This window comes from Simochromis diagramma, unplaced genomic scaffold, assembly GCF_900408965.1.
Source record: "Simochromis diagramma unplaced genomic scaffold, fSimDia1.1 OVJJ01000333.1, whole genome shotgun sequence".
Classification (NCBI taxonomy): domain Eukaryota; kingdom Metazoa; phylum Chordata; class Actinopteri; order Cichliformes; family Cichlidae; genus Simochromis; species Simochromis diagramma.
The window spans coordinates 1,229,918-1,251,525 of record NW_024386765.1 but is presented as its reverse complement, the minus strand read 5'-3'; the positions used below and the strand labels follow the sequence as shown (position 1 = coordinate 1,251,525).

Genomic DNA, 21,608 nt, shown 5'->3' with positions numbered 1-21,608 from the left:
CTAAGACTAGGACAGAAGCGATAACATTCATCAATACCATTAAGAATGCTAAGTTTATATATGGGTGCCACTGTTTAAGTAGTGAAAATGGATGTAAAGCTTAGTTTTCATATAGTCCATTAAGTGTTTTAGGTTGTCTCGATTTATCTACTTAGTTTCTTGAGTTTACGATGATGCATTACTTCCCTCAGTCAGTGAGCGAATCCAGTTCAAAGTGGCTAATGTAATTTTTGGCTATTTTTTATTCCTAGGAGATACTTGTTGTTCCGCAATAGCAAATATGGCCACAAGTGATTGTTTATTTAGTTGAATAGTCATTTTAAAAATGTGTGACAGTGTTTTTAAGATTCAACTCCAATACATACAAAAATTAGGACACTGGCAAAAAGACCTTCAAAGAAGCTGTGACCCAGTTTCAGTCCTTTGCATGTTAAGTGTGCTTGTAGACATTTTAGTGGATTTAGCTTTGCAAAAATAAAGGTGTAACACTTGAAGTCCACAATGCCTTTAGTTATTGCACCTAGAAATTCTCATACCATTGCAACCCCAATAGGGAATTAAAAAACATTAACAGCTACAAAGAATGTGGGAAAAGGTTGTAAAAGTACATGCTCCCTTGGCACCCTACTTCTGACCCCACCGATCTTCATACATCTCCATCACCCTGGGTCAACACACCTGAATCAAATGATTAGTTCATTACCAGGCCTCTGGAGAACTTCAAGACATGTTGAGGAGGTCATTTAGCCTTTTAAATATGCTGTGTTGGATCAAGGACACATCTAAAATCTGCAGGACACCGACCCTCGAGGCCTGGAGTTCGACACCTGTGTTCTAAATCAATGGCTGTAGAAAACATGGACGGCACAGCAGTTCTCCAAAAATGAAGCCAAAATGTCTCTATAGTCCCCTGGTGTCCTTACTGCCAAAAGCAAAGCTCTTTTTTTTGCTAATAAAGAACAACTCTATCAAAAGTCTTTCTGCTTTTTATGACATCAGTCTCACTTTCACATAACGATGTCTGCAGCTTAGCTTTTTGTATTCACTTTGCTTTTGACATGCTGTCTTCTGTGGATGACAAGAAGACAGCCTTAACCCTGACCCCAGCCCTCTTTGCATCACTTCTATGAGAGTCTTAACCCAAAACCAAACTGTGCCTCCATTGTTTTGCACTTTGATCAGAAGATACCTTTCAGCCATATCACAGTGTTGAAGAAGAAAACTCATGACTCATGCCCACAATGCAATGGTCATGTAATATGAAGTTCCCTGTGTGACGTTTTAAGTTTCAGTGTAAGTTTCATGAAGCAGTTCTTTGACTGGGTTTTAAAAAGTTGCAAAATAAAAGCAATGCTAATTCTGAGAGTGACAAGGAAATGAGAAAGCTTAGTCATCAAGCTTTTCTTCCTCATTTTTCTAAAAACACTTTACCTGTCTTAAGTGTTACTTGATAGGCCAATTTTTACATACATTTCCTTTTACCATTTGCAGGCCTTGCTGTCAGCAAGCAGTCCTGCAACATATTAGGTGACCATTCAGCAAGACAATTTCAAGGGAAGTGTTTTAAGACAAACAGGGCATGATCCTGGCTGACCTTTAAGCTGTTGAAAGTACGTTACCACTGTCATTTTATAACACCTGTATCTGCAGCCAGCTTGGCCACAGAGATGATAAAGCAGAGCTGTAACTGAACATGCAACTTAGAAAATGCTTATTTTCCAAGTTTCAATAATTCACTTCTCAAGTATCTAACCTGAACATTCAGTAAACAGGCCTGCAGAGGAATCTTGATGAAGAAGAGAGGTTGGGATCAGGTCACACTGAGCTAAGCTCTCTGAAATGTAATTCATATCTAATCAAACCAGTCTGCCCAGAATGGTGTGTTGATAGTCATGTGTTAGGTAAAAGAGAGAGAGAGAGGGAGGACGTGTGTGTGCGTGTGTCTGTGTGTGAGTGTGTGAGTGTAGAGTGACCAAAGTAGGAGCAACAGTTACATGATAAGGTACTAGTTTGAATTTCTCTTTGCAGAGAAGTTCTTTTGTTTCTGTGGAGATGTAAGCGCTCACACAATGGATTTATAGCACAGGAAAAGGAAAGAAGAAAAAGGAGACCTCAGTTTTTAACTTATCACAGGTAAATATTTAACTGTCCTTAAAGCAATTTTAGCCACGATTCAAGCAGCAACAGAAGGTCTGTGCAGTAGTGAAGTGTATGTCTGTTTTTACCTTTTACCTGTCCTTTTAAATTCTGTGACCTAGCAACACATTGTATAATTGCCTTAGATTTTTACTTTGTCTTAATAGAAACATTAGGTACTACTTTTTCCGTCATGTTGCACAGAGCAGGTCCAGTGCTCTTTGACTAAACTATTTCTGATAGGAGTTAAGCATTTTTTTAGAAAAGAGATACAGCTGTACTGTTTTTCTTCACCAGAGGGAACGCTCAGATAATACCAGGGCGTTTGGACATTTGGTAGGTATTTAGTGTGCACATGTCTGGAATTTTTGGTAAAGGTACAGGTGTAAAACTTTGTTAATGCCACTAACTGTATATAACAGCTTTAGAAGAAAAAGGATATTTTTTTCATACAGTTTTTCTTTTGGCAAATTAAAGAAAGTTGTAGAAAAATGTTCATCAGGCTCTGCTTTACTACATTCAACATGAAGGAAAACAGTAGTTAAGCTGATATATGTCGAGACTCATTTGTGCTTTATTATTATATATTATTTGCATACAATCCAAGTTCCGTGCCTCAAAACTGGACTGTGGATTCAATTAGTTAGGCCAAATTATAACAACAGTCACCAACAACTAGAACATTGTTTTTCCCTGCAATGCTTGTTTGATTTTCTCTTTGAGGAGAGTGCAATTAATGGGTTTGTGTTTTTTTTACTTTTACTAAAAAGTTTTCAGCGAAAAAGACCAATGACCAAAAGACCAGCGGAGATTTTAATTATTTGTCAATGATCTGTCACTGAGTGTCCTTTGCTATATTTTAATAATGTGTTGATACGTATTATTAGCTATTAGTCTAAAAATACGAGAATACTTTTTTTTTTTTAATCCAGTTCCCAAGTGTCCAAGTAACATCTTCAAACTTTATATTGTCATACACATGCAGTCTGAAACTGTAATAGATTAATCGACATTAATTGATTCTTCCTAACTAGATGATCATTTCAAAATCAGTGCTGAATATTTTTGTAAATTTCACTGTTGGTTAACATCAGAAACAATGTATTGTTGGAATCTTAATTTAAATCTTATTTTTTGTAACAGCAAATTTGAAAACTTGTGGATAACAACAATAATAATAATAATTTTGATTGTAGTGCTTGTGTATACTGATGGATTAAACATTAATGTTAGTTTAATTCACTGTGGCATTACATGGATAGTAGTCTAATAATTTTTTTTAAGCACTGTATATATTTTTTTTACATACATTACATTACATACCTGCTATTAGCAGGTCCTTTAATCCACCCAGCTATGGTCCTCACATGCTCTGTGTTCCTGTATTGCAGAGGTATGTGCAGACCACATGGCTGCAAAAAGCCATGGTGACTCTTATAGACTACCCAGCTCCTATGGAGCTGTTTTCAAAAGCTGGAGAGTTGAGAATGCCATTTTCTGATGTGGTCAAATACTGCATTCTGGGTATCTCCATCATTCTCCTACTGCTGGCTCTGGGCATCTTAGCCTGGCAGATCTACAGATTCTGCACAGAGAAATACACTACATACACCCAGCAAGATGCAGGTGAGTAGGAATTACATTACAGTAAGACTCAGTGTGGTGCATATTGACAAGCCAGAGTGACTGTGACACAAATTATTAAATGTATGGTTGTGTCTGTTTTCTGCGATAGGGCATAATGATTTGCTGTATTCAGACGAAGGGCCAACGACAACAGGAAACTACTCAGGAGCTCCAAGTACCAAAGTAAGAGGAAACGTTTTCACAATTGAGCACTAATGTGCACATGGTCTTGACCAGACTGTATAAACCAGGTTAAGAGAAAATCCTGCTTCAAGGAATCTGCTGTCTTTCAGTTGATACTTGGGATTTGTGCATCTGAACAAGGTGAATCTCTTAAATGTAATATATTGCTGCTAATTTCTTTTGGACACAGTTATTGAGTTACATGTTAAGATTCTGGAACAGAATTGGTGAGAAATGCAGGAAATATTTAGGACTGTTTAAAAAAAATGAAGTGAATTTTTCTGAAACTTGTAGATTCACGGTGTGATCAGGTAATGCCAATTTACTTAAACGTGAGAATTTTCAGTAGGAAATTAGTAAAACAGGATGATATAAATACCACACAATTAAGAGTTTTAATATATTTTGTACCACAGAAGTCAGCATTTAGCATGTAACTCTACTAAGGACTGTTTTAGAGGACTGTCAGAGAGAAGGCAGATAAGTAAACCACAGGCTGGGTGGGGTGTTTGTGTGGATGTGTTTGAGAAGTCGGGCAGTTTATTTGGATAGTCTGCTGTTTGCTTCGTACCACATGACTGACCCGTGTCAGGAAAAGTTCTGCTGAGTGTAAAAACTTCCATGTAGAGTGTTAGAACAAGGGCAAAGGATGGCTAAATTAAGACTGATGAAAATTGTGGACCACAGATGTAAACCTGAATGTAGGCAGCATTTTAATGTAGTATTACAAGCTGAAGCTACTACATCTAAATCACCTTGAGCACCTTTGTGATAGAGCAGGCAATAACAACTATGATGCAAGTGAAGGACTCTAGTCTAAGGACAGTTATAAATTAATACCCTTTGACTGCTATGTACATGAAACCAGATCCATCATGACAGCGTGTACATGTGGAATATCTAAGTATTTCCTCGATAGATGTGAGTCTTTAAAGAGTAGAGGCTTAAAAATTAATTGTGCTCTGTGTTATAAAGGCTTATACAACTAGCCTGCTTTCTTTCTTAATTCCTGGGTAAATAGTGCGCATTTGTGTGTGCCTGCAGCTGGAGGATGTCAGCACAGAGGCCCACAGACTGAGTCGCTGCCTGGCTCAGCCCTCGTTTCCCTCCTTAGCATCCACAGAGGCAGCTGGAGACAAAGAAGAGCAGGCAACTATTCAAAAGGTAAAATTGGTATTTTATCCTGTTTCTATATTTTATTTTGGACAGACAGAAACCCAAGGTCCAGTGAAATTATTAATAAGAGACAAAACAGGAAGTATATTCATTCTTTTAGTGCAGTGTTGCTCTGTTGGTGTTTCTACAGTTATTTAAAGATCCAAAATTTAAAGATTCATAAAACAACACCAGCAACATCCAGCAATGATGTTATGTTATGCACAGCTTTTTAAAATATGTTATGAATGTATCACTTTTTTTTATTTAAAGTCTGCTAAATAAAGCTGTCAGATTAATTAAGTGGTGTAAAATTGAGATTTTCCTATCATTAAATAGAGATGCCAACGTTTAGGTAAACGCTACAAGCTGCTCTCTTACTAGTAAACCATAAACATAACCACATGGTGGCGCCAAGAGTGAGTTTATAGAGAGACAAGTTAAAAAATGCAGTGTAAGTATGCATACAGATACCCTTGCACTTGTGCATGAATTACACTTATGCTCACAGATACATGTGTAGACTCATTTCTCTGGCTGTACAAGCACCTCACCACAGTCATTAGGATTCATCTTCTGTCAACCAAAGATGTCTGAGCTAAATGTCCTGTAAATCTTTCTGGCATCTGTTTAGATATTCAGGATGAATCAGGGTGACTAAAAGATAAGCAGGCTGAATTTAGTTTTACATTCTTTTCCTAATGGCAAGTATTTGAGTATGTAACAGAAATTTAAACATCATTTAAAAAAAATGTCCATCAATCCTCACAAAATAAGATTAACAGTAAATGACTGATGACACAGTTTCAGGCAAAATCAACTACAGTCTTTGGGTCTTTCCTAACATATCCTCCCGTACCAGGTGGATGGATCATTACGATTCTCCGTCTACTATGATCAGATGCAGTCACGTCTGGTGGTCACCGTGCTGCAGGTGGAGGGGCTTTTGGAACAGAGTGAGAGCCGAACCCTCCAACCATTTGTTAAAATACTGCTCATGTGGGCTGGATCAGAGGCTGTAGAAGTCGAGGGCTTTAAAGATGAAGAGGTAAGTTTGTCGTATTATTATTTTCCGTGAACTTATTTTCTTCCTTTTCTTGATACATATTTAAAAAATACAATCCACGCTGTCTTTGAGTTTTCATTCAGCAAAGCATCTCTGTACTAAAGACAAAGGTGTCATAAATTACTGGTGTGATCCTCTTAGGGGGAAGGCTTGTCGCCTGTTCTGTGGACAGTACTGCAGGAGTGGCGTACTCGCATTGTGAAAGGCAGCTGTAACCCTTTATTTGGAGACCAGTTCAGCTGTGTTTTACAAGAGGAAAAGCTTCATCACATCAACCTAAGGATGGAGGTTCTGTACTACATATCTCTCATTCTTAAAACATATTTGTTCAGGACACAAACGGTATTGCTTGTATTACATCGTGCATGCAGTTTGCATGTTAGCTGTCACATTTCAAGGGCCAGAGAATTTAAAACCATAAGCACTACAGCTATGTTATAGTACTTTAGTCTCTTTTCACTTGTTGAGAGAAAAAAGTATGAATGATAAATGTTTTTATCTGCTGTGGTGTAAATCATTTATCAGGTGTCTGTATGCATCTCAGGTAAGAGACTTTGATAAATTCTCCAGAAACACAGTGTTAGGAGATGTGAGGGTTCCTTTAGCACAGCTCAACATCTCCTACCCTCTGGAACTACAGGAGGATCTAAAGATACCCCAGAAGGTACTGCAGGGGGCGCACACACACAACACACAGCATGCACACAGGACTGGCTTTCAGTAGCATCTCAAGTAGTTGATGTTATGTAAAGGTGAAATACAGAGTATGTCAATATGATTATAAAACTATATAATAACTATATTTAGCCATAATAATAAAAATAAAAGCTAATATTCATTGTGTAAATGGAAATAATTAAACAGACATTTACAGACGTGACAGATGATAGTAAAAATATAATAGAGTACATTGTTATAACTATATAATCCTTCTTCATAGTCCACACAAAAATTGTTCCATTTTCAGAAAAGCAATAATTTTTGTTATTGTTTATAGTACCTATGCCTAATATTTTGTCCACAGCATTAATGTACCACGAGTGAGGCGAAATATTAGGAGTAATTTAGAATTGCACAGGTGAACCCAAAAGTGCATTTGTGTAGCTAGAATTTTATTTTCCACAGAAAATTTAGTTGAACTTTTACTGGTATGTGTAATTTGTGGATCGTATGGTGTCATCATTATTGTCAATGATATTTCAATAACTGAACATGGCATCCGTCTATGCATCTATCTTACTATAATAATGAATTACTATATTGGGGCAATAATAATTCATGTAATATTTTTTTAATTGCTCAAAGAAAAGAAAAATATATTTGTAACACCAGTGCAACTGAAACCACAGGATGACCTTTGCCTCTTTAATTTAAGATCAAACAAAAGAAAAAAATGTTATACTTTTGAGTTATGACTGTGGCAATTTAATACATTTTGTGCTTATGTGGTGATTTTTAGCCCTGCTGAATACTGTCATTTATGTTTGTGCCTGCAACTATATCACTTTTTTTTTAAAACTGTGCATAAATGTACATTATACTGATGCGTTCTCCAAAGGATCTTGTTGGAGAGGTGCTGTTGTCCCTGAAATTTCTTCCCACGTCTCAGAGGCTGGAGGTTGGCCTTCTAAAGGTCAGAACTGTCCTTTCTGAGATATCCCCAAATGCAGGTAAATTAAAAAAAAGACACCTTCACACAAAAAAGACGCCAGCTTTGATGCACATACGGTTATAAATTCATGTAATCTGTGTATGTGTGTGTTGCACAGCCCTGTATGCCAGGATCAGCCTCCAGTGCAATCAGTTCAAGCTAAAGTACCAGAAAAGCTCTACAGTGGTTCGGTGCCTGGTGACTGTTTTCAATGAGGTCCTCTTGTTCTCCTTGCCAGAGGTTCATCTGGAGCGGTGTAAAATTTTGGTCTCTATATATGAAACTCGCCCAACAAGCAAATCAGCCAAACAGCTGATCGGACAGCTGAGTGTGGGGAAGGAGAAGAGTTCAGAAGATGAGCACTGGACTTTGATGATGCGCTCAGTCCGTCAGCCAGTAGCAAAGTGGCATGGCCTACTGATCTGAAACACAGCAGAACCAACGCTATCATCATGGAGTGTTGTATTTGTATGTTTTTACCCTGAAAGCATGTGTATCAGACTGTTCAGGCATCTGCACTTGCTGAGGTAAAGACCAGACATGCTTGTCCTCCTGATCTCACAGTGACAGAAAACTTTATTACTCTCCGTACTTACTGCTACTCAACGGTAAACATGTGATGTTTGTAACAATGCTCCACTTTCTCAATGCCACACTAACATTACTCTCATTACTCAGTTTATGAGAGGCATTATCGACGAACTGTTGGTTTAAATGTTTATTTTGGTTGCTAAAGCAGAAACTGTACTTGTTGCTATCTACATGTAATTAGCGTGTACCTAGATCAGTACGAGAGGACTCGAAAAAATAATGAATGCCACAGTTATGATGATTAGTTGCTTTTTTTTTTTTTTTTATACAATGTGTATCTTTTAATCCACAATTTATTCTATGAAATGTAATATATGAGACATTAACTTCACAAGATAGAATGCAGTTGTTTAAAACTTCCTATGAATCCTTAATAAATTCCATCATTTGGTATGGGCACAATAATGTTATTGGAGTATTAAGCCATGATTAATGTGATATCATTTTTAGCAGAATGGCAGTGCTGCGATAAAAGAGTGTTCTGCATATCACTCTTTTTGTATGAAGGGTCCAGCACAACTGAATAATTTAAATAATAAGTGCTTAAAAGCACAAAAATTACAAGTATGTTGACTTTTTCTCCTGATAATCAACATGTCCTCACCCTGCTCTGTGGCTAGAGTGCGCCATTTTGTGCGCATGTCTGATAAATTGAACACAAGCGGGCGACTGTGTGCGAAGACAAAGTGTGTGAAATACTAATTACATTTACAGTTACATTTTAAGTATGAAATAAAAACATACATTAATGAAAAGTTTACAAAATAGCAAAATAAAGTGACTGGACAGAAAAAAATTAAAGTAATTACCGCAAATTTTAAAACGAATTAAAACGTATAGAATATGTACCTTTGAAATAAGGTGATTAAGTGGAAGTGATTGCACAAAGCCACATGTGGAGTATCAGCACCATCATAATTTCTTTAAATTTTCCAGTTGACTAATCCCAATAATTGAAGTTACCAAAAATGAAGAAATTTAAAAAAAAACAAAAAAACTTTGAATACGTGTTTTAAAAGACTTGCTTCTGCTTTTTAAGTCTCCTTTTTTAGGCTGTCAGGCAGGATGCTTTATCAGCCAATCCATTAATGAGAAAAGAAAAAGAAGCCAGAAATGAGCTGAGCATCATTGGACAAAAGTTTAGGAAACCAGGGAGAATATCCACACAGCAAAGAGCAAAAACCCATGGTCAGGTGAGTAATCTACAGGTACAGTGTTGTATTGCTTTTATTTTAGCTATGCCAGTCTCATTCAGCTAGCATGTGCTTCACGAAGAGTAACGATTAGTTTTGAATCCTCATTATGCTTGTTATGCAGAAAGCCAGGCTCTTTTTAAAATGTGATCCAATGAGTAAAATAAGCTCTTTGTTAAACATTCTTCTCAAACTCAGTGTGTCACTTTTTTTCACTGCACACATTCTGTAGCTGAATTTGAAACGGATTATGTGGGGTATGTTTTTCAAGCTAGAGCACTGGATTACAAAGAAAGCTTAAAATACACAAGAATGCATTTTGAATGAAGTTATTAATGTTATCTATTTATTTATGTTCATGTTGATTCTTTAAGTGCAGATTGTTTTTTCCTCCTAAACCACTGTCTCTAACTTCTTATCTACATTCATGAGTCCCTCTGGAGTATCTTCACTCTGAGTTGTTTGTGCTCAAAGTCCTAAGATGTTAATTGAGATATACTTCTATGTATTCATGCCTAAATTAATAACTGAATGCAGGATACCTCAGTAAAGATTCATTAGCACTTAGATTACCTGTGTGTCATGTTTACTCTCTTGTTTATTACTATGAAAATATCACAGACAGGAAATTGTGATAAAAAATATTTTATTGGAGTGTATTTCACATCATATTATATGATTAGAAATGCACAGTTCACACGTGTGCTTTATTCAGCTGCATCTTTTCCCTGTAGAACAAAAAAAACAGTACATATGGGTCAGTGTGTATAAAAACGGAGCATTCAGTGAAAACAAATCAAATTATTGTCTGTAGCCAATTTTATGAAATTCGAAGCAGAATTGGGATATTTCTTCTTATAACTTTGTGCAAAGTCTAAAGTGTGTGTACATTTACCTTGCCAGAGTCGCGGCTCTTAGCTCTCAGCTTGTTGACCTGGGACTCGGCAATGTCGGCACGTTCCTCGGCCTCCTCAAGCTCATGCTGGATCTTCCTGTACTTGGACAGATGGACATTGGCCTGCTCCTCCTGTAACATTGTAATAAGTCAAAATTTCTTAGTGTCCAAAACGATGACAGTTTGTTTGCACAAAACTAAAATCTGACATAGAGTTGAGGGGTTTTTTTTCTGTGTGTGGTCCTTACCGCTTCCTCAGCCTGCCTCTTGTAGGCCTTCACCTTGAGCTGCAGCTTGTCAACCAGATCCTGCAGCCTGTTAATGTTCTTCTTGTCCTCCTCAGTCTATAAAAGAAAACACATTTTAAAAATGTGATCCACTGGTTGCTGGAATAGGCTCCAGCCCCCCGCGACCCTGATAAGGATAAGTGGAACAGAATGGATGGATGTAAAATGTTAATGTGCTTTACCTGATAGGTGAGCTCCTTCACTCTCCTCTCATATTTGCGGACACCCTTAACAGCATCTGCACCACGCCTCTGCTCAGCTTCAACCTCAGCCTCCAGCTCACGCACCTTCAGAAAATTGAGCAAACTTTTAAAATCCATGGTTTATATATGTGTGTTTTCACACATATTTTTCAGCTGCACATTCTTCTTACCCTGGACTCAAGTTTCTGGAGCTGTTTCTTGCCACCCTTCATAGCCAGATTCTCAGCCTCATCCAGGCGGTGCTGCAGGTCCTTAACAGCAGCCTCAAGGTTCTTCTTCATCCTCTCCAGGTGAGCGCTAGTGTCCTGCTCCTTCTTCAGCTCCTCAGCCATCACAGCAGCCTAGAAAACATGACCTCAATTAACAGAGTGATGAAAACAAAGCTGAGTTGTACTGTCATAGTGGACATTTGTATAAACCTACATCAGTGATGGCCTTCTTGGCCTTCTCCTCTGCATTTCTTGCTTCCTGAACAGTGTCATCCACTTCACTCTGGATCTGAACCAGGTCAGCCTCAAGCTTCTTCTTGGTATTCAGAAGGCTTGTGTTCTAAGAAATGGAAAGTTTACATTTTAGGATGTTCGTTTTAAGTTTGTCTAAAAAAAACAATTAAAGTGTCTCTTCAAAAATGTTCACCTGAGAGTGCAGCAGACCAACACGCTCACTGGCGTCCACCAGCTCCTGCTCAGCGATTTTGCGGCTTCTCTCTGTCTGTTCCAGAGCAGCTCTAAGCTCCTCAATTTCAGCTACCATGAGACCGTTCCTGCGCTCCACCATAGCAGCTTGTTCCTTGAGGTCATCCTGAGACCTGACAGCATCATCCAGGTGCAATTGTGCATCCTAGTAAAAAAGAATATCAAAATTATATTCACATGAATAAAAAAAATGCACTTACACAGAATGTGTACAACAGCTATGTGCTCTATCATACCTTCAGCTGTGCCTGGACATTTCTCAGCTGTTTCTGGGACTCAGCAGCCTGGCGATTAGCATGGCTCAGCTGAACCTCCATCTCATTCAGATCACCCTCCATCTTCTTCTTGATTCTCAGGGCATCATTCCTGCTCCTGACCTCAGAATCCAGAGTGCTCTGCATGGAGTCAGTCACTCTCTGGCTGTTCCTCTTGATCTGCTCAATCTCTTCATCTTTCTCTGCCAGCTTCCTGTCTACTTCACCTTTGACCTGGTTGAGCTCCAGCTGAACACGCAGGATCTTAGACTCTTCGTGCTCCAGAGTTCCCTAATCATATGAAAGAATGAATATGAAAATATATTCATCTCTGCATTTGTAGATTTTACTTGTGTATAACTGAATATTTATTTTCAGAGGAGCTCCTCAGACAAAGATTTACCTCAGCCTCTTCAAGAGCTGTCTGGATCTCAGACTTCTCTGTCTCCACCTGCTTCTTGGCCTTCTCCAGCTCATGAATGCTCTTTCCAGTCTCACCAATCTGTTCAGTCAGATCGGAAATCTCCTCTGCAGAGGCATGTGTGATATTGTTTAGTCTTAAGACATTAAAAATGAACACACGTTACTTGCACAGCATAGTAGGAACTCACGTTGCAGGTTCTTGTTTTCACGCTTCATGGTCTCCAGCTGATCCAAGGCTTCCTCATAGGAGTTCTTCATCTTGAACAGTTCAGTGCTGAGAGAACGAGCCTCCTTCTGAGATCCTTCCACCTCTGCCTGACCCTCCTCATACTTCTGTTTCCACTCTGCCAACACCTATATATACATTCGATGCAGTTATTCACCCATACTAAGAGAAACCATGAGTTTGTGTCTTGTTCAAGCAAAGTAAATGATGGTACCTTGTCAAAGTTCCTCTGCTTCTTGTCCAGGTTAGCGGCCAGGCCATTAGCTCTCTCCACATCAATCATGAGGTCCTCCACTTCACTCTGGAGCCTCTGTTTGGTCTTCTCCAGAGAAGCACACTTGGAGTTAACGGCCTCGATCTGCTCCTCTGCCTCCTGAAGGCGCTGGGCCAGCTTTTTCCTTTATGAAAAAACATTGTTTCAGTAAAAGCTTATTGTTTTACTTGTTTTTTGCTCACATTCTTACTAACTAAATACTCACTTGGCTTCCTCAAGCTCCTCAGTGCGCTGGATAGCATCAGTTTCATATTTGCTTCTCCACTGAGCCACCTCACTGTTGGCCTTGGACATTGAACGCTGCAGCTCAGCCTTGGCCTCCTGCTCCTCTTCAAACTGTTCCCTCAGCAGGTCACAGTCGTGGCGAGCTGACTGCAGTGCATGGGCAAGGGCATTCTTGGCCTGGTGTAAGACACATCATTGCATGAGCAAAATGTTGGAATCACCAACAAAAAACTATACCCACTTTTACCATTTATGATGGATTCAAACTTGGGCCTTACAGCATAGGGATCACCTGCCCTGTCTGGTAAGCCATACCAGCCTCCATTGAAGTGTTTTTTACCTTAATCTCCTCTTCAATGTGTCTCTTCAGCTCCTCAATCTGTTGTGTGAAGGCCTGTTTGCCTCTGGTCAGCTGAGAGACGAGAGCTTCTTTCTCTTCAATCTGGCGGCTGAACTCACCTTGTGTAAAAATAGTCATCAAACTTTAGTTTGTGTTCAGTTTTTCTATCGAAAACAGAAGATCACTATAAAGGACTAAGTTAGGATCACTGCATGTTGTCTTATACAAACCATTTTCAGTAAGCAGACGTGCTCTCTGTGCACCCAAATCATTGATCTGACGGACATTTTCATCGTTTTTGGCCTTCAGTTCACTAAGTTGGTCCTCAAGAGTACGGCACATCTTTTCAAGATTTCCCTAGAGAGGGAGAAAAAGATTCATCAGTGACAAGCTTTTATATCATCACTATTTGCTGGTGATTTAAGTATTAAAATAAATGCATTTTGTTGTTTACCTTTGCTTTAGCGACAGCTTCCATGTTGCTGGACAGGTCGTCAATCTCCATCTTGTATTCACTCTTTTCCTTCTCAAGCTTCTGCTTGACACGTTGGAGGTTGTCGATCTGCTCTCCCAGCTCAGCAACGCTGTCAGCCTGCTTCTTGCGCAGAGCAGCAGCGGTGGCTTCATGCTGCAGAGTAGCCTCCTCCAGGTCACGACGGAGCTTCTGGAACTCAGCTTCACGCTTCTTGTTCATCTCAATCTGAGCAGCAGTTGCACCACCTGCTTCCTCCAGCCTTTCACTGATCTCTTCAAGTTCCCTGGAGAGGTCAGCTCTCTGCTTCTCAACCTTGGCGCGAGCAGCACGTTCAGCCTCAATCTCCTCCTCCAGCTCTTCAATACGAGCCTGTTGGATTAGATGTGTGTCTCCTTTGAGTAAACTTTCAAATTTAAAGTACGACGCAGAAAATATGTATGGACTATCATTTGATGTAACATCATGTATCATTTACCTGAAGCTCCTTGATCTTCTTCTGAAGCTGGGCACCCATTGACTGCTCATCCTCAATCTTGCTAAGGAGCTGACTGATTTCAAAGTCTTTCCTGTGAAAATAATAAGTTGCATAGTTAATAAATGTACATATTATGTCCAATCCTTAGAAGGATGCTTGTCATAAAGGGAGAAAAAATGAAAGTACTTTTTCAGTTTCTCATCAGACTGCTGCTTGTCATTCTCAAGATCCATAATGGATTCCTGGGCGAGCTTCAGATCACCCTCCAGCTTCCTCTTGGCTCTCTCAAGGTCCATACGAAGCTTCTTCTCTTGTTCCAGAGAACCCTCAAGCTGCACAATGACATGACTTTGTTATTCTCTTGTTAAAGAAGAGGTTTCTTTTCTCTCTCTGTTTTGCCATCACCTGTGACATTTTCAACTTACATCATCAACTTGCTGCTCAAGCTTGGTCTTGGACTTGGTCAGAGTGTTGACTTTGTCTTCCTCAGACTGGAGGTCATCAAGAGTCTGCTGATGAGCCTCCTGAAGAGCTTTCTTCTCCTTAGTCAGCTTAGCGATGCTCTCATCTTGAGAAGCCATCTCTTCAGTCAGATTCTTCACCTACATTTGCAATTACAGTGTTATTACCATGTGACTGTATTGTTGTATACATGTTGTTTAATCTGCTAGGTATAATCCAAATGTCAAACCTTGTTCTCAGTGGCATGTTTCTCCTTCTCTACTTTAGCCAAGGTAAGCTCCAGGTCATCAATGTCTTTCTTGAGCTCAGAGCATTCATCCTCCAGCTTTCTCTTCTTGCCAGTGAGCTCGGCATTGATTTCTTCTTCATCCTCCAGTCTCTCAGTTACCTCTTTGAGTTTTGCCTCCAGCTGAATCTTGCTCTTGATAAGTCCCTCACATCTCTCCTCAGCATCTGAGAGATTCTCTGATTCCTAGTTTGCATTGGAAGAACACACATGAACACGTTAACATTTTATGGTAACAAAATAAAAGGGCACAGCTTCTCTTGATATCTACTTACAGATGCCACTTGGAGCTGCAGATCGTTCTTCTCCTGCAGAAGGGACACCATCTTCTCCTCTAGTTCCTTCTTCTTGGCCAGGGCAGCAGCCAGATCTGTTTTCATCTTCTCATAATTCTCCTTCATCTGCTGCAGCTCCTTCTCAGTTTCAGCACTCTTGAGCAGAGGCTTGATCTTGTAGTACACCTTCATCCATGGCCAGTGTTTGACATTCATGAATGAGCGGATGTTGTACTGGATGGTGAAGATGGACTCCCTGTGCACAAGAGATTTCCATTATTGACAAAGTTATTTTTCATTGTTTTTATTCTGGCTCATTGCTCTTAATTGCTGTGTTCAACATACCTCCTCTCCGTCATTTTGACATACTCCTTTCTCATGAGGAAACCACGGCAGACAGCCTGAGTCATGGTGACCAGAGCTGCCAACTTTTCATCTCTCATCTCCTCAAGGGTACCCAGGAGACCAGCCTTGAAGAACACCTAAATGATCACAAGAGAGAATTATATTATAGTAAGCATTCAATTAGAAATGATTCAGAAAGTATATGTACAGTAAATGTAAATCTACATCAGGTTTGGGGAATTTTATGAACGTACACAGTGAAAAGCTTGCTAAACTAATGACATGGTATTTGAGAAACCTTGTGCCTCCTGTGTGGACACGTCTGCATTACATATGGGAGTTGGTTTATTGTCTACCATACAATATCTCATGTGTGCACAAAGTAGCATAATTTATGTCAAATGGGCCACATAAAATAATAATAATTTTTAAAACAAAAAAGAAAACATAACGATAAATGTGTCAAATAGTTAATTATTTAATCAACTATTTGACACATTTATCGTTATGTTTTCTTTTTTGTACTTTGAGAAAAAACAGGAAAATTTTGATTTGATCTTCATGTGTAACTATGATAATAAATCCAGGGCTATTGAAATTTGGGGATGGAAACTTGTTGATATTTTACTTGAGCTTCTTTTTAGTTTTCATCCAGTTCACTGACCTTACCTCCTTCAGTTTTGTCCAAAAGTAATTGCTTTAAGCAGACAGATTTTTAAAAATTAAAAAAGTAATTTTATATTCATGCATGGATCTATAGTAATGCAATCAGGCTGTTTACCTTAGTGTGTCCAAATCTGTACTGGTCGTGATCAACATCAATTGATCCAAGCAGTTTCTCTGCAGCCTTCTTGTTGTCAATGAACTGGCCCTCAGGGATGACGCTGGCATTCAGTACCTTGTATCTTTTGTGAGAGAGTGATTTGTCAGTGTCAGCATTTTCTTATCATATTTTGAATCAAAAGTCCACGAGGATATTAATTGCACCTCTGTTTGAAGTCACCATAGAGGATTCTGCTGGGGAAACCTTTTCTGCAGATTCTGATACCCTCCAGCACACCGTTACACCTGAGCTGGTGGATGACCAAGAAGTTCTCCATCAGACCTGTAGAACAAAAATGTTTGAGTTCATACTGTGAACAAACACTAATTTGCTGTTTTCTAATCCAAACCTGTGCATGCAGGCACACAAATTATGTTGGGTTACCTGGAGTCTTTGACTCGTTAGGGATCAGGCAACGCACAAAGTGAGGATGGGTGCTTCTCAGGTTTGTCATTAGCTTGCCCAAGTTCTCCTGTAGGTACACAAAAGTACATTTTTGTCATGAAAAGTAAAAATAAAAAATGTATTATTTTACATTTAATTTACTTCTCAAACCTTACCCTGAACTGTGAAGACACAGTCTGCATGGAGCCACCCTTCTTCTTGCCTCCCTTCTTGCCACCGCCAGTCTCTGTTTTTTGTTTGTGAATTGTAATTAAAAACATTGTGAGACTCGTAATACCAAACAAAACTTAATAACATGTAGAATATGGAAAATGTATGTTTTCAGTTACATCATACCTTCAACTACAGGTGGATACAGAAGACTCAGCAGTTTAACTGAGGACTTCTGGTAAAGTTGCAGCACAGACTCATTCAGTGGGTCCTTGTTCTTATCCAGCCAGCCAGCGATGTTGTAGTCCACAGTGCCAGCATAGTGCACCAGGGAGAAGTGGGCCTCAGCCTTGCCCTTGGTAGGTTTTGGCTTCTCAAATGCTTTGCACTTGCCAAGATGCTGGTCATACAGTTTGTTCTTGAAGGATGTGTCAGTTGCCTTGGGGAACATGCACTCCTCTTCAAGGATGGAGAAGATGCCCATGGGCTTGATGAATGTAAAGAAAAGAGATATGTCACCAAGTGGCACTTTTCCTCTATTATAACAAAACTGACATAAAAAAGATATAAGATTCAAACATGAACTTGAAGTATACCTTTTCAATAAGCTCAATGCAGGCAGCCAAGTCCATGCCAAAGTCAATGAACTCCCAGATAATACCCTCCTTCTTGTACTCCTCTTGCTCCAGGACGAACATGTGGTGGTTGAAAAACTGTTGCAGTTTTTCATTGGTGAAGTTAATGCACAGCTGTTCCAAGGTGTTGAACTGTGAGGGGAGAAAAGGGTACGGAAAAAATCACTAAGCGGGATCTTATAATTGAAGTAGAGTTTCCCCATTTGTTAGCAATAAAGCTTACATCAAAGATCTCAAAGCCAGCAATATCCAGGACACCAATGAAGTAATTCCTTTGCTGCTTTGTGTCCAACATCTGGTTGATACGGATGACCATCCACAAGAACATCTTTTCATAGATGGACTTGGCCAGGGCTGTCACAGAGTTCAGCACCTAAAAAAATAAAAAGGGGAAATTTGATTGAATCACAAAATGCATTTAAGACCAAATATTTAACAAACATATACCTGGCAAATAATTATCTATTAAATCTGGTACATGATTATGTTTCATTTGATCCAAATACGCTCTGATTTAAGCAGCGCATGTTTTTTGTACCAGTTTGTCTCATTTACCTGAGGTACAGTCTGTCCCTTGGTGACATACTCATTTCCGACCTTCACTCTGGGATAGCACAGAGCCTTCAGCATGTCAGCAGAGTTCAAACCCAGCAAGTAAGCAACCTTGTCAGCATCTGAAAACAGCAATTTATAACATTATTATACAGTACATACATTATACAGTATGTGACAAGGATTTTTTAGTCTAATTGGGAACCATACTGCTCTTATTCACAAGTATTTTTTACTAAGTACTCACCCTCTGTGCCATCAGGCTCAGCTTGCTCCTCACGCTGCTTCTGCTTGAACTTCATGTTACCATGATGAAGCACAGCACCAGTCATTTTGTAGATGCTCATCTTCTCCTCATTACTGAAGCCCAGGATGTCAATAGCATTCTGTTCAAAAGTGTCCACATGAAACACTGCATAAACACTTTTTTTCTTAAAGACACAACATCATTGATATTTTAATTATAAATCAAATCTCACTCACATCTGTTGCTTCCAGCTCAACTTTGTCATCAATGCTGGCCACACTAATCTGACCCATGCTGCACATGGGGAAGTCGTAGGGGTTGGTTGTGATGAGGGCTATTTCTGGAAAAAGGAATAAAACATAAGTGTTTAATAAATTGTTTAAAATGAGAACTGTGCAACAACTTGGTTTTGCTGCTTACCAAGCAGCTCTGGCTTGTGGTTTGTCATCATCTGGTAGAAGATGTGGTAACCTCTCTCATCAGGAAGCTGGAATGTCACTCTAGACTTCTCCAGCAGATCTGCAGATTTTGATCAAATTTTGAAGTCACAGTTTGTCCCAAAGTCAGATGAACTACTCACATTGTGAATTTGTCACTTACATGTCTCAATATCAGCACTAGCCAGTTTGCCAGTTGTGCCGAAATGAATCCTGATGAATTTACCCTGTTTGGAACAAAAGGAGCTGTCAAAGTCACACAACAATCATAACACTATTTCTCCTATCTAAAGATCACTCCATACTTACAAAACGAGAAGAGTTGTCATTCCTCACAGTTTTGGCGTTACCGTAAGCCTCCAGCAAGGGATTGGCTGCAATAATCTGATCCTCCAGGGACCCCTTAAACCCAGGTTTAAGAAATATATGAGAAAATTATTTTTCTTACTGAAGTATATTTCATGATGATTTTACTAATCTTATCACGTTTGTGTACCTGCATTTTGCCGGATGTTTGGTCCTTCTTCTTATCTCCACCAACTGAGATAGTGGCAAAGTACTGGATGACACGCTTGGTGTTCACAGTCTTTCCGGCACCAGATTCTCCACTGGGTGTAGACAAATACTTTTAAGAGTTTGTTTGAAATGCTGAACTATTTTAAACAAAGTCAAACAATGTGACACTTACGTGATCAAGACAGACTGGTTCTCCCTATCTGTTAAAATGAAAAAGGAGTTCACTATGTATTTCTGTAGTTATCACCATATATATGATTAAATATTTGATTTTTGAGTTAAAGGCATACCAGTAAGCATGAACTGATAAGCGTTGTCAGAGACAGAGAAGATGTGGGGTGGAGCCTCCATACGCTTCTTGCCTCTATAGGCAGAGACGACTTCAGAGTCGTACACTGGGAGCCACTTGTAGGGATTTACTGTGGCGCAGAACAACCCAGAGTAGGTCTAAAAGTGGTTAAAGAGATTTTTAAAAAAGTGGATGTTAATTAACAGTTGCTGTTAGAAGAGTAATTTTAAAAGTTTTGCTTCTTAGGAAGACAGTCTCACATAGATCATCCATGCTGCATAACGCTCTTTGAGGTTATACAGCACAGAGGCTTCATTGAGGTGGGTCATCATGGCCATGTCCTCAATTTTGTCGAACTTGGGAGGGTTCATTGGAGAGACGTCTTCTTCTTTGACTGTCTTCTCCTGCAACAGCACATTGATCACGATGAGAATTTGTCATATCTGACTCTCAGTTAACTCTAACTTTATTATACCGACCTCCTGAGTGTCCAAGACTTTGACGGTGACGTTGGCACCATCTTTCTTGACGATAGTACCCTTCAAGTACAGCTCTTTGACATCAGTCACATAGCAGGCAGTCTTGGCATCAAAAGGTTTGTTCTGAGCCTCAATTCTCTCCTTCTCTGGCTTACGGAGGTAAATGGCAGCTTTGCCATAAACGGCCATCTCTGCGTCCGTACTCATGGTGGCGGTTTACTTCTATGATGTTATGACAAATAAGTGTAATCTTAGACAAATATGTTAGAGTTATCGTCGAGTTCTTGTGAGTGGACAGCTAACACCTTAACATCAAAGACAAATAATACATCCATCCATTCGCTTCCGCTTATCCTTTTCAGGGTCACGGGGGGAGCTGGAGCCTATCCCAGCTGTCATAGGGCGAGAGGCGGGGTACACCCTGGACAGGCCAGTCCAGACGCCAGTCTGTCGCAGCGCCAACACACAGGGACAAACAACCATTCACACTCACATTCACACCTAGTGATAATTTGAATTTTTTCCAATTAACCTATCCCCACAAGCTGCATGTCTTTGGACAGTGGGAGGAAGCCGGAGTACCCGGAGGGAACCCATGCAAACACGGGGAGAAAATGCAAACTCCACACAGAAAGACCCCGGCCTGATGTTGGAATTGAACTCAGGACCTTCTTGCTGTGCGGCAACAGTGCTAACCACCGTGCCACCATGCTGCCCAAAGACAAATAATATAAAACATAAAATACTGACAATTTTAAATAGTTAAAAGTTGTCCATACCTGACTCTGTTTCTGTCAAAAGTATGTTATATTGCACAATCCTGTTGAACACATAGGAGATATTGTCAATACTTGTTTTTAAAAAAGTAAATAAATGTATTTATTTAAGTACTATTATAATAATAATGAAGATACTACCAGTTCCAAAGCAGATAGAAGACAAACCTACCACAAGCAAAAGTCTTCTTCTTCTACCACAGAGTGATGTGCTCTCGCGGACCGCTTATATTCAATGCAGCATGCTTACCCAACAAAGTTATATATGGGAGAAATGCCAAATGTGGTGTGGATACCAGAGTGAGCAGACATCTGCTGAAACATAGTGCAAGGACATACTGTACACCAGCTTTCACTTCTAAACATTCTTTAAAGCTATTTAGGAAGCAAAGGATTTCTCACTTAAAAACAATTCAAAGTATCATGTCCACATTAAAGAAACAAGGTGCAAAAGAAAAGGGGATTCCAAAAAATGCTTTGTGTTTTTTCATGTTGCAGTGTGAAGCTGATTTATTTTATGAAGCATCTCCAAAACAATGATTCCCCCTGGTTGCCTTT

General features: G+C 39.4%; 2 protein-coding genes across 8 annotated transcripts; one reads left to right on the top strand and one right to left on the bottom strand.

Moving 5' to 3' along the window:
• The first annotated feature begins 804 nt into the window (after positions 1 to 804).
• On the top strand, positions 805 to 11,242 carry syt19 (synaptotagmin XIX). Of its 6 annotated transcripts, XM_040035066.1 has the most exons (10): positions 805 to 2,133; positions 2,434 to 2,472; positions 3,528 to 3,762; positions 3,872 to 3,945; positions 4,990 to 5,109; positions 5,963 to 6,148; positions 6,308 to 6,454; positions 6,711 to 6,830; positions 7,725 to 7,836; positions 7,936 to 11,242. In XM_040035066.1, the coding sequence occupies exons 3-10, from the start codon at positions 3,561 to 3,563 to the stop codon at positions 8,241 to 8,243; spliced, it is 1,269 nt and encodes a 422-aa protein (XP_039891000.1). In that variant the 5' UTR covers positions 805 to 2,133; positions 2,434 to 2,472; positions 3,528 to 3,560; the 3' UTR covers positions 8,244 to 11,242. The 6 variants fall into 6 exon arrangements, with proteins under 6 accessions (XP_039891000.1, XP_039890981.1, XP_039890976.1 ...); XM_040035047.1 differs by lacking the exon at positions 2,434 to 2,472; XM_040035042.1 differs by having other exon boundaries at positions 2,434 to 3,762.
• LOC120735578 (myosin heavy chain, fast skeletal muscle-like) lies at positions 10,231 to 21,313 on the bottom strand. 2 transcript variants are annotated; one of them, XM_040035013.1, is made up of 41 exons: positions 21,223 to 21,313; positions 21,054 to 21,094; positions 20,275 to 20,496; positions 20,056 to 20,199; positions 19,797 to 19,953; positions 19,679 to 19,706; positions 19,487 to 19,598; positions 19,300 to 19,392; positions 19,154 to 19,217; positions 18,974 to 19,072; positions 18,790 to 18,893; positions 18,554 to 18,692; positions 18,310 to 18,428; positions 17,978 to 18,127; positions 17,716 to 17,886; positions 17,306 to 17,606; positions 17,125 to 17,195; positions 16,949 to 17,036; positions 16,729 to 16,846; positions 16,523 to 16,646; positions 15,742 to 15,878; positions 15,397 to 15,652; positions 15,065 to 15,307; positions 14,799 to 14,975; positions 14,560 to 14,705; positions 14,374 to 14,464; positions 13,878 to 14,267; positions 13,654 to 13,780; positions 13,424 to 13,542; positions 13,064 to 13,260; positions 12,799 to 12,982; positions 12,547 to 12,712; positions 12,339 to 12,463; positions 11,918 to 12,226; positions 11,623 to 11,826; positions 11,410 to 11,535; positions 11,157 to 11,327; positions 10,966 to 11,070; positions 10,745 to 10,840; positions 10,497 to 10,628; positions 10,309 to 10,329 (listed from the first exon to the last, which is right to left on the bottom strand). In XM_040035013.1, the coding sequence occupies exons 3-41, from the start codon at positions 20,479 to 20,481 to the stop codon at positions 10,309 to 10,311; spliced, it is 5,811 nt and encodes a 1,936-aa protein (XP_039890947.1). In that variant the 5' UTR covers positions 20,482 to 20,496; positions 21,054 to 21,094; positions 21,223 to 21,313. The 2 variants fall into 2 exon arrangements, with proteins under 2 accessions (XP_039890954.1, XP_039890947.1); XM_040035020.1 differs by lacking the exons at positions 21,054 to 21,094; positions 21,223 to 21,313 and having other exon boundaries at positions 10,231 to 10,329; positions 20,275 to 20,481.
• Between the last annotated feature and the right edge of the window lie 295 nt (positions 21,314 to 21,608).

Coding starts and splice junctions, on each gene's coding strand:
- syt19 (XM_040035042.1), top strand. CDS start 3,504: ATGCTCTGTGTTCCTGTATTGCAGAGGTATGTGCAGACCACATGGCTG. Junction 3,946..4,989: donor CAGGAGCTCCAAGTACCAAA/GTAAGAGGAAAC, acceptor GTGTGCCTGCAG/CTGGAGGATGTCAGCACAGA. Junction 7,837..7,935: donor TGAGATATCCCCAAATGCAG/GTAAATTAAAAA, acceptor TGTGTTGCACAG/CCCTGTATGCCAGGATCAGC.
- LOC120735578 (XM_040035013.1), bottom strand. CDS start 20,481: ATGAGTACGGACGCAGAGATGGCCGTTTATGGCAAAGCTGCCATTTAC. Junction 16,647..16,728: donor TATGGTGACTTCAAACAGAG/GTGCAATTAATA, acceptor CTCTCACAAAAG/ATACAAGGTACTGAATGCCA. Junction 11,328..11,409: donor CCAAGAAGGCCATCACTGAT/GTAGGTTTATAC, acceptor CATGTTTTCTAG/GCTGCTGTGATGGCTGAGGA.